At 41.6% G+C, this 12329-nt stretch overlaps 1 protein-coding gene across 1 annotated transcript in view; it reads right to left on the bottom strand.

The window, feature by feature from the left end:
* Nucleotides 1-1358: 1358 nt before the first annotated feature.
* The window catches only part of syt7b (synaptotagmin VIIb), a 38983-nt gene continuing 28012 nt past the window's right edge, over nt 1359-12329 (bottom strand). Inside the window, exons 7-12 of the mRNA XM_030794232.1 lie at nt 5563-5686; nt 3364-3631; nt 2907-3076; nt 2221-2335; nt 1741-1940; nt 1359-1463 (exon numbers count right to left, since the gene is read on the bottom strand). Of these exons, the coding sequence (XP_030650092.1) occupies nt 1359-1463; nt 1741-1940; nt 2221-2335; nt 2907-3076; nt 3364-3631; nt 5563-5686 (982 nt within the window). The remainder of the gene's footprint in view (nt 1464-1740; nt 1941-2220; nt 2336-2906; nt 3077-3363; nt 3632-5562; nt 5687-12329) is intronic.

The raw sequence follows: 12329 nt of genomic DNA on the forward strand, positions 1-12329 counted from the left end.
CAGTGTTCCTTGCATAATGGGTAGCTATGTGATGCAATCTGCTGTAAGCTACTTATCTGAAGACTGCAACTAACAGATAACAGTTACGTTCCACTCCACTCCTTTTTCCCGTACGAACCCACACAGAACCAAGTGAACAAACACTTAGACAGAAACATACACATCCAAATACGTACATTCAGTTCATCATATTGCCTGAAACAACCAAGTAAGCTGTCACTAACCCACTGGACCGTGTATTAACACCGGACGAATCTTTTGACTGGTCACTTCGGTTTGGACTTTAGATTATTCATTGGACAAAAACAAATGTCATAGACTTATTCTCAATCTATCCTTCTGAACCCCTCCTCCCCCCAGTTCCGATGGAATGTTGAGTCCTTTTTCAATTAACTTGTGAGTCATACTGAGTCATATTTTGAGCAAGAACTTTTTTTTTTTTTGATGTTTTCAGTTACAGCACGGCACACACAGTACACAAAGACAACAAGGAGTTCCAGCAAAAGAGGGATTTTTTTTTTTTTTTACACTTGTGCCATAGAAACATATAAGGAGATAAAGAGGTCTGAATAAAGAGTCCATCCTTCCCTCTTCTCTATATGTATTGCACTGCTTTTAAAATTCTCCTGGATCTTTGTTTTCAGAGAATAGAGGGAAAAGAAGAAGTGGAGAAATGAACTCTTCTCCACCTGTAAAATAAACAGGGCAGAAAAAAAAGAAAGAAAAGGGTGGAATTTCTTAACTGCAGCTCAGCTTGTCTGGGGTCATTAGTTTCGGGATGGCAGTTATCTGATTCTGAAGATCAGCTGTTCTGAGAAGAGTCACGTTGCCATCGTGGAAGATAACCCAATCCTCCTTCTGAAGACAGGCAGCGTAGACTCTATTTGTTCGATGGCTTTCACTCGGAGTTCGATGTTACAGTGGATTTCTTATATAGGCAATTATTTCATGTATGAGCTGAGAACTGATCCCAATTAAAATCCCATTTCAAATTTAATTTTTGACACATTTATGGTAGTTAAACAGAGTGCCTGCAAAATTTAACATCCCTTGTCCTAATCTTACCATGAACCCTTTTCACATTTTCATGGCAGTGCTTAGCCTTATTCAGAGAGTAGAAAAGCATAGAAAAGCAAGCAAACAAAACAGATTTGAGATGAATATAGAGAGGGCTTCTATAAGCCCTCTGTGAAATGAAAGAGAGAACTAGAGAGAAAGAGAGAGAAAGAGAGAGAGAGAGAGAGAGAGAGTGAGGGAGGGAGTCTTTGATGGCTATTTGTACCCGTGTTCAACCTTGTGCATATCGACAGGGTTTTAAGGGCATGGAGAAATAATTCTCTGGGATGTGGGTGTGTCCCTTAAGCCTTGAGAGCGTGCCATTGGGCAACTGCAGTGCGAGGGTGACCCATCATGTCCTTCCAGTGTTTTACCTCTGCTGGTCCACTCTTCCATGACAGATAGATCTAATAAAAGAGGCGAGGGGCATACAATTAAATGACATGAAATGGCATTTATTAAAATAACTTTAAATGACATTTAAACCATTACATGACATTTATTTAATACTTTGTCTCAACAAATTGATTTAACATTGTATGTGCGTGAGTGGCTCTGGCTGCAAATGTGTGTGTTGCTTTCTGCCGAGATGTTGCAATTTGCTGTCTCTCACTTTTGTCCTTGTGAAAGGTGTGTGTGTGTGTGTGTGTGTATTTTTGTGTTTGCGTGTTTGCATGTGAGTACCTTTCCTATGACATCATTACGACTCAGTCTGTCTTTGTCCATAACTGTGATGATGATGGTTGTCTCTCTGAGGACATGGGCAGGGACATCGAAGGGGAACGACTCATTAAATACTGGGTTCAGACACCGCTTCATCACTACGGTTTTTTTCTTCTCCACACGCTTATCTTTGTGCATCAGCCACACCTTCACATAAGGGTCTAAAATATACACAGACAAGTGGGTCAGAGGACACAGCGAGGAAATAAAAGACAAGTCAAACAATGACTTCAACCAAACTATTTCAAGAAACTCTGAGCTAAGTTGAACTTTGAAAGGTATTATTTTGAGTATACAGTTGAGGGTAACTTTAACCAAGGAACTAATTCTGAGACTAAATTTAGAAAAATGTCAGTCTGATAAATAGAGACAAAAAAAAAACTAATTAAAGAAGCAGCATGCTGGATGAGACAGGATGAGATAAGTAGAAAGTGCTCATACCAGATGTGCCTCCAATGTCCATGGCTTTGAGATTTCGTGCCTTTATAATGCTCACAGTGATGGTGTTGGCAGTGGGGTTGTAACACAGAGACACCAGCAAATCACCCCGACTTCCCTTGGGGAGAAAAAGAAACAGAGATGGAAGTTCTTCATTGTGGTCGGACAAAGCCATTCACAGGGGAACTTACAATGGAAATCACAAACTCACCACTTTATTCATACCTGGAGACCATTACCTTGTAGAGTCTTGCACTCAGTTGGTACTAATAACAGTAACCAAACTCAGCACTTGGGAGTCCAGTAATAACAAGCATATCATGTCGAGCTATGCCCACCGCAAAATTAAATAATTATCCACTACTCCTCACACACATCAACACTCTCTCTCTCTCTTTCTTTCTCTCTCTCTTTCTTTCTCTCTCACATTACTATCATCCCTCCTCCAGCCTTGCTTCTTTCTTCTCAGCATCACTTTACCTCCTCACACAAGCATGTGAACCTCTTAAAATCTGGGGAGAAAAACTGTCTTCACTCCTCCTTTCATGTGATGTGAAACATCATTCATCTCATCTCCTCCTGTCCCTTTATTCTTGTTGCACCTCCCTCTCTCTCTCTAAAGATCACAACCCATTGTCTCTGACTAAACCCCTCATTGGTAAATGAGCCCTCCCTTGTTTGTCACTCACACTGCCATCGCTGCACGGTTTCAGCTCCTTCCAGAAGGTCTGCATGTGAGCCAGGTCGACTTTATTTAAGGGGATGGACACTTCCCCAATAGGGTCGTTCCTGCTAAAGCGGTCATAGTCCAGTACTTGCAGGTATAGTGTGCGCTGAATAACCTTCTCATATGGAAATCCTAAAAATGACACAGCGGGAGGATGGAAGAAGGCATATGGAAAATACCGAACTTTTAACTTTAAAGTTAGACATGATCATTTTCATCACTTCACAAAATGTACAAAATCGATTCCTGCATAAATGTGTCTGTTAACATGTTGCAATACAAGGTGACAGTGAGAACTTTCATATTTGTTATCAAATAGTTTTGGAGACAGAAACTTGACACTAAAAAAAATGATGTAATAGTTTTCAGTCAGTCAGTGAACTGCTGGTAAAAGTCTTTTTAGCATGAAGGTCTCAAACCTTCAAAGAGGAAGGTTTCATTCCAATGAGGATTCAGATTCTTCCTCTTGACCTTGGTCTCCAGTTTGTGCTTCTTGTCTGGCAGCAGGTAGATTTTCACAAAAGGGTCTGATGTTCCAGAAAAGTCTTTAGCAGGTAGATCCTGCCCCTTCAGAATTTTGACTGTGAGGGTGGAGTCCTGGAAACTGTAGCCCAAACTGAACTGGATACGACCAAGTTTCTCGCAGACCGGACCTTCATGATCATCCTCCTCTGAACCCGGGGACAACTGGTAGAAAATTAGGGTGTGAGAGATTTGGAAAAGAAATGAAGATGGAAAGTAAAGATACAAAAGGGAAAAGGAAAGAATGGAGTATTAATAAGGGAGTGATATTTTCAGAGGGAGATGAAGTGTGTGTAAGTTTGAAGGAGAGAGAGAGAGAGAGAGAGAGAGAGAGAGAGAGAGATCAAGAACAAGAACAAGAATAAGAGAGAGAAAAGGAGACAGAGTTTTATTTTTGGTTGATGTCTTTAATGAGTTTTAATGGGAAAATTGATCACCAGTCTCATAAAATTCAGGTCACATACATATTCACATCGAGATGAAATAAAAATCAATAAGTGGTTGCTTGAAGACAGAGAAAACACATAAAGGTTTGCAGAAGAACAAAGAAAAATGGATACTTAAAGCATTTTAGTCTGTGCCGCATGTGTCCATTACGAACACTGAGTCTATTGTTGCGCTGTGATTGATGTGAATAAAGCTTGCATATTGGCCCCCTATGAGGACCTAGCATGCATTCAGAAACCCCACCAACCACCACCAAAAAAGGCCCCTGACTACATAATACCATATTAAAATTGAAAAAAATATTTATTTTTGAAAGTCATTTTTCCATTTCAGTGGAGCTTATTCTGATGTTTTGTTACATAAACACACACACACACACAAACATACACACACACACACACACACACACACACACACTGGACATGTTCATATTGACTTCCTAAAGTTATACTCTCCTAAACTCGTAGACATGCATGGGGCAGGCGTGGTCTTGCGGTTAGAGAACCGGGCTCGTGACCGCTGACCGCTGTTCCTGCGTCTGGTGTGCGTGTTCACTACCGGCGTGTTGGATGGGTTAAATGCAGAGGACAAGTTCACTGCTCACTGTTCACACAGTGTGTGTGTGTGCGATCACAGAGATCTACTTTACATTTACAAGGTCTACCTGTGATTAAATAAGAGCACTGGGCGTTCATCATTTACTCTGTCTGCCCTCTAACACACGCGCACACACATGCACACGTACACACAAAACCCTATCAGATGGCCAGATGGGTCTTAACAGGTGGAATAGCCCTTGAGCAAGGTTTGTCACCCTGTCACAAATTTGTCTCGGGGTGCAAATCTCCACTATGCAATACAGTGATGCAAGTAATTTAAATTGCTTGTCTGCTCTCTCACATCGTATGGGCATTAATCAAATGAGCTTCCTGCTGCTACAGTGTCACTCTGGGTAATGGCTCTTCAAGTGCTAAACATTTTATAGGTCCTGAATTTTTCTCTCAGTCGAGTACAGCGGAGCTGGAGCCAGCCATATGATCCAAAAGGAATCGGTCGCCAAGGAAGTGACATCAGTTTCAAAATATTCACATATATAGATTGGGTACATTATCTGCAACACGGAGCCAGCATACGTAAGCAAAGGACAAAACACCTCAGCATTAGATTAATGAACTTGAGCCAGTGGCAGGATATTTGTCAAAAGGCAGCCTAAATTTGGCAGGCTCTGCCCAGTCCTAAGGTCCTACTGATGGGGTTCAAAGCATACTGAGAGGCCCCTGCTGCAAGGCCTTCTGGCATTCTCTCAGAGTGGAAGTATCATCATTAGACATCATCACAGGCTCTTAAAAAAAGGCTCCCCACCCACATAATGACAGCCGGCCCCAGTAAAGACTGGCCTGCAGTGCACTGTGTTCCAGTTCTAATTACCGGCTCTCACAAAATAAAGCACTTTTTTTTGACACATCTTTCTGTGTGATGGACTATTTGTGGAGGAGCACACTAATTACATGAAATGTATCCCACATTTAAAATTTATTCCACCGTACAAAACAAGCAGACATTGTGTTAGATGGACAGTCTGTGTCTGACATACACACACGCACACTCACATGCACACACGCGCGCACACAGCATCTTGATATCCTTACCATCAGCATGTCGCTGGTGACGGAGTTGGCCAAGTCTGAAACAGAGGAGTTGGCGTCTGGCCGGCGACTGCTCTCGTCTGGGGTCTGGCCCTTAGGGCTGCTGCCAGGTTTGTTATTGGCAACCCTGCAGGAGGCAGAGAGAGACAGAGTCACAGAACTGGCTGGACAAAGCTCTTCACATTTCCTTGATGTCATATATCCACTGTTCTCTGTTATCTGCCTAATTAGTGACCCGAAGTTTCTGTATGCCCGCGGGATTCTGCACAAGAACACTCTTATACAAAATCACTGATAAAAGTCTAAATAAAATTAAAATCAAAAATGTGAAGATAAGAAGCTTTGCCTCTCTATTTATTGTGTGTCCCTAGTACTTAATAAATGATTAAACGAGGAATCTTTTAAAGAATCTTTTAAATCTTCTTTCAATTATTTCATACTGCTTCCTTACATCATTCTACATATTATTAATATGGTTACAGTATAACAGGGTCATGCCTTGTCATGCTGTTACATGCAGTGTTTAAAGGGTTAAGATTAAGACTAATGATGGAAGAACTGATTGTTCATCTGTACATAACCCAGTCTCCTAGGTTCCTGATATCAGGTTGTACAAACTTGAGTGGACTGCTCAGCTTCATCCTACACCCAGACTGGATATAAAGTGAGCTTCAAACAGACACCTGCATTCTCAAAAACAGACTTTTGTTGCATTCTCCTCCTTCTCATTCCTTCAGGATAACGCAGGCACTGGAGAGGTAAAATGAATGTGTTGAGGAAACTACTGCTTCTAGCTTATTTGCTTTTACTCAAGCAGATATTTTTAAACCATTGATCCTAGAGGAGAAAAGATCAACAAAGAGAGCTATTCTTGAGTGTTGGGATGCAGCCAAGGATTCGGGGCAGGTCTCCTCACAACACCTGGGAAATTCCATTAGTCAAGGACTGATAGATGACACACAGTTGTGTTGCATTAAAAACCCATACTTTCTGATACACGTTATGGAGAAGATTTAAAAAATAACAAAAAAACCACGACGCATACGTGCAAAGAGAAACAATAAATTCTTTGGTTTAATTACAAAAGGATCTTGAATTTTACAGAAAAAAGACACACACACACACACACACACACACACTTTACTGAAGAGACAGTGTAAGGTGTCAACTGGACATTTGAAATTTTAGGCTTTTGTTACAGGGGATAAAAGTGCAAAGCTGGGTCTAAACTGTCGAGAACTATATATTGATTGTCAAAAAGGAGGATGATGCAGAAGGACAAGTAGGTGCTGTGAGAAGGATGGAAATAAAGGGAACAGACAATTATCTGCACAAACAATGCAGGGAGAGAGAAGAAGAGAATGAAGATGATAAAGAAAGAGAAGAAGAGAATCAGGATATTTTTCCTGTGAAGAGAAAATACTGAAAATGAATAAAAAAGCACGAGAGAGCAGAGATAGAGAGAGAGAGAAAAAAAAAACAAACAAACAAAAAAAAAAGTAGACAAGAATTCATACCTTAACAGCATCACAAGATAAGGAATAGTAAGGTCAGTGCAGAACAGGGGAGGCTGAACTGAACAGCTAAGTGGAGAGATAAGCTTAGGAAAGAGAGAGGAAAGAGGGAAATGATCAGAAATGTCAATGAGAAGAAATATAGATCAACCTGTGTTAAGCAAATAGATGGACAGATAGACAGACAGACAGACGGACAGACGGACGGACAGAGCTGGCCTTATGGTAACTGTGAGGCATGAGTGGAGATGAAAGCTCTTACTCTTTAACTTGTAGTAGCATATGTCAAACAGATGGGGGAGGTGGAGGCCGGACCAAAATCTGCTTCCCTGGGGCAACACCAGGGAGAGAACAAAAACTGTTGGCACAGCAACGGCTAGAGAGACACCACACACACACCTGGGATGGATTTGAGGGATGGTGCCACAGGGAGGGAGAAGGCTTCAGAAGGGGTTGCAAAAGGCAGATAGATCAAGAGCGAGACACCACACAGTGGGGAAGATGAGACTGCACAAACATACAGTCACACACACACACACCATCACCCAGAAACAGTCGTAGCAGAGTCGTTGGTCAGTGTGAAGTGTCAGTCAATCCAAATAATCTGATTCATAAACCAACAGCAGAGAAAACGAGGTCAGTTTGACGTGACACCAGAAAAAAGATTCCACATAGATGGCTACAGCTGTATATATATATATATATATATATATATATATATATATATATATATGTAGAGAGAGAGAGAGAGAGAGATGTGGTCCCTTGACTAGATGAATGTAAAATGTATATCTCAGGCACCAAAAATGTTTCTACAAGACAGAAACCTGATGATCTTAAGTGCCTGAGTAGGACAAAGCTATACTACTGATCTGACACCAAATCACTGATCATATTGCATCACTGTGACAGTTTGTTATAGAGACAGTTACAGTTTGTACCCATGACAAATCATTATCAAAATGACAGTCTATATCTTCACAAGGGTACAGTGAATTAAACAATAATTTAAGGTCATATTCTCTTTCAGAAAGACATACGGTGGTAAATCAAGTAAGTCACTGATCAAGATTCTTCTCTTTCACAGACAGACTGGAAAAGCTTGAGAAAAATATGTATATTTAGCTTAGCAACTTAGGCCTAGACATTAAGTAATGACTATGCTTCAAGTCATTAATTATGCAATAATCTAGGTTTCTCCTGCCAAGGGTTTTTACATAAGCATGGATGAGCAACCTCAAGGAGCAGGAATACAAGATGTACGAAAGCCAAGTTCCAGCACTAAAGCGTGGCTATTTCATTTGTAAATGTTCAATTTGACTAATGCGAGGGCAGGGTCTTTTTTTTTTAGCTATTTATCCACATTGCTGCTTCCGAAAGTTTGTTTTTGGATCTTTTTTTCCGCTCCTTAAATTTAGATTCAGTAACAGTTTGCCAAAGCAATCTGACCGCAACAACAACTATCATAGCATTGCCTTTAAGTGTTAACACAGTTTCTGTGAAATAAAAAAACACCATGATTACCAAAGTCTCCTTTGGCAATTGTAGCAACCTCGGCAACTTTCTGATGGTGCATTGCTGAGGTCCTCACTGTAACTGAGAAACATCATGACTGGACTGTGGTGTGGAGCAATGATATCATCAGTGCCCCACATGCCCCACAATACAACTGCACACTATGATCAGGTTCAGAGGAGAAAGCTGGAGCAGGAGATGTGTTAGAGGTTAAGACAGCTGTCCTTCTTAATGGTCAGACTCTTAAATGTCCAGCCGTTGTAACTTCTATTGTTACCTTCTCTTCTCTCGTTGTAAACTGTACACTATCGTTGCACAAATGAAATATAAAACCCTCTAAATTTTTTGATCCACACATGTTGCCATTCAGTCTTAACTTGTGAGATGAAGAAACATAACATGTTGAACAGAGGGCCTCATCTCTTATCAGAGTTTCTACAGCCTGTCAATCAAATGTTACTTATTGTGAAGGCCAGTTTGTCAGATGCTATTTCTCAGCTAATCTTATCACGTCTCAGTAAGCTTGCCACTATCTCTCTGTCTGACACTAATCTAGCATCAGCAAGGTCATTAGAGTCTCCAAAGCCTAATGGATCAAGAAAAAGTTCTTTACATGCAGGGGCAGTTCTTTCACTGAATAGCAGTGAAGTCTGACTCTACACCACAAGGTCTTCAGTTTTGAAACTGATAGAACGCACAAAGTCACCCACACACATACTAACACACACACATACACAGACACACACACACACACACGCGTGCGCACACACACACACACCCACACCCACAGAGAGACAGAGAGAGAGAGAGACATAGAAACATACACTTCTCCACATTTTAATCTGAAACCCTGTTCTTATAACCACTACTACAGCAGTGTAAATTACCATCGTATGGCCTTGGGTTAGTGCTGCATATGCAGAATATGCAGACTAGCATGCTACAAAAAATGTTTCCTTTAAGCAATTCTACAGAAGCTTTTCCCTGAAAAGGATGGAGGATGAACAGGTCCTCAAGGAATGGCTGAAGCATACACCCTTTCTCTTTTTCTCACACGCATATTAAAAATAGTCTTGTCCTCTGTGATTTGAAAATGTAAGCTCATTCACTTTAATTTACCATAAGGGATAGAAATAATGAAAGAGCAAAATTAAAACTGCAAAATTATGAAGCAAAATGTTATTATTATCTCCAAGTCTTTGGTGCATCAGTGGAGACTGCTGTGGTGATACCCTTGCACGCACTGTACACACCTTGTAGAGCAAAACAAGTTTAAGTGAGCCAGATATTCTGGCGTTCTTACTTGTTAGAAAGCTCCCAAATGATATTTATGACAAGAGTATTGTCATGAAGCAGAGTGACAAGGAGTGAGTGGGAGGAAGAACGAAAAGTGCTTTTCCCCCAAGTATAAAAATATAACAATCTTCAGAGGCACAGCAAAGCTGCATAGCATAAACAGAACCAGAACTCAAAGTGCCCTCATGAGTGGATGTCTGCTGTATTCTTTGAATAAGATGTGTTAACCCTTATTTCTTTCTCTTTCTGTCTCTCTTTTACTCACTCTCGCTTTTTATTTGTCATATATTTGACCCTCTCTTACCTGTTCCTTCTGTCTTCTTTGTGTACGTGTGCGTGTGCATGTGCATGTGCGTGTGTGTGTGCGTGTGCTTGTGTCGCTCTAAAAGTACTTGTAGGAATGTGAGAATGTGTGTGTGAGTATGGGTGTGTGTATGCTTGTGTCAATTTATGAGTGGCCGTAGGAATGGGTGCATGCGTGTATATGTGTGTGCGTGTGTCCGTGTGTGCGTGTGTGTATTTCTGCACCTCTGGGCTGTTTTGACTGCCCAGCTCTCCTAAGCAGTGGCAATGCAGATGAAACCAAGCCATGCTGGCCTGATCTTCATCCAGGCTGACAGCCCACTCTCTCTTCCACATCAGCCCTTCAGTTGCCATGAACATACTGCTCACCAGTGCCATGGTGGGGGGATGGGTAGAGGGGGACAAGACAGAGGGGAAGGGGGTGAGAAGAAAAAGGACAGAAACAGAAAGGCGAGGTGTGATAGAGAGGCATGAAGGATAAAGAAATGAAATGGGTAGAGATTGGGAGAAAAGAAGCAGAAAAGATGAAAAACTTGCTGCAAACATGACAGAGAGAGAGAAAGAGAGAGAGAGAGAGAGAGAGAGAGAGAGAGAGAGAGAGAGAGAAGATTAATGGGTAGAGGCGTGGTTGGAGCGATGAAGAGGGATGGGTAAGGAGGAAACGGATGGATGAATAGGGGAAGAGGGGTGGAAAACAGAAGAGCAGAGAGTGACAGCAGCATGGGCATGCTTATTCAAACATCCGTGTGCTGTGGTACTCAAGACTAACAATGCATAGCTGTGAGAGATCATGGCTGAGAGAAAAAGGACGACCAACCTGTGATGGATGCGACCGGTGTTGCGGTGTCTGACAACAATCTCACACAGAAGTAAAACCCTGCGGTTCCTCCCTCATGCTCCACTCAGGGCCCAGTCTGACTAATAAAGCTGTCTGGACTCCAAGCATTACCCTCCCTGTTCCAGCCCCTGGCTCCTCTCTCTAAATGCTGCTGCTAAATCACTTAGTTTTAGGCTTTTCAGCACGGCTAGCTGGAATCTGAGATTTTAAGCATGTGAATAGAGTTTTTCGAGCTGATCTTTCATTCCCTTGGTTTAATGAAGTCACTGTTGTCAGGGTGGTTCGGTGTTTCTTAATCCACAGTTGTAAAATTCCCTTGTGCGTGTTTGCTTTCTTTCAGACCAATCGCTTGGACTAATTACATCATTCCTTTGAGTCTCTCAATTCAAATAGTGTTTTAACTGACATACTTGCTGGATCTGAAACATTCCTGTCCAGTTTTTTTTTTTTTTTACGTGACGTTTTGCATGCAAACCAGTGGACATAACCATGCGACACTTATTAGAGCAGAAAAGGTCTATTTATTAAACTGACAGAGCAGCCTCAGGTACATTGCTGACTCCAATGCCAAGGGTGGCCAAGAGGATAAGTCTACTGACTACCAGATGGTTGCTATTTCAAGACAACCTGGAGCATTTGCTGTTTTCTGTTGTTGTGAGCTAGAGAGTGGCAATTCATAAGGCTTTAAACTTAATCCAATTTGCTATATTGTACTACAACATCTGTGGTCAGTTATTTACTCCAAAAAAAATGTTTGTGTTGTGCTGAGCCAATGGCTAAAAGCATAGGAGATTAAAGTAGAAATAACATACAATTCAATCCATTCAATCATATATCATCCATCATGACTGAAGGGAGAGAAAAAAAAAACTCCACTCGGTGGGAGGGGAGAGGAGGGGAGGGGAGGGGAGGCTTGGCTCGGAATTCCAAACAGTTCCGTTTGTTTCATCACCAGTTGCTACTGCTCTGCTGGACACCTGCCACCGCACACTTCATTTTCATTTAAATTCAATTACTTTCTGCCACATTTAAAAGGAACAGCGTCTGGGACTGGAGGTACTGCTTCCAGCCTCACATGCAGAAGTCACACGGCTCTCGCTCATGGCCAAGCCCTTCAAAGGCAGCAAGATTATATAACTGCTCTTTATTTCTGCCATTCCCAGCTTGCATTTGAAAAAAGAAGTGCAGCAAGATGCTTGAGCACATAGCGCTAGGTCTTTGTAGACATACTTCTACAGCTGTGACTTACACCGATGGGGTTTTTAGCCCCCCAAAACCAGAGCCAAATGTTCCTATTGAAACGA

The sequence above is a fragment of the Chanos chanos genome, chromosome 2 (assembly GCF_902362185.1).
Source record: "Chanos chanos chromosome 2, fChaCha1.1, whole genome shotgun sequence".
NCBI classification, from domain to species: domain Eukaryota; kingdom Metazoa; phylum Chordata; class Actinopteri; order Gonorynchiformes; family Chanidae; genus Chanos; species Chanos chanos.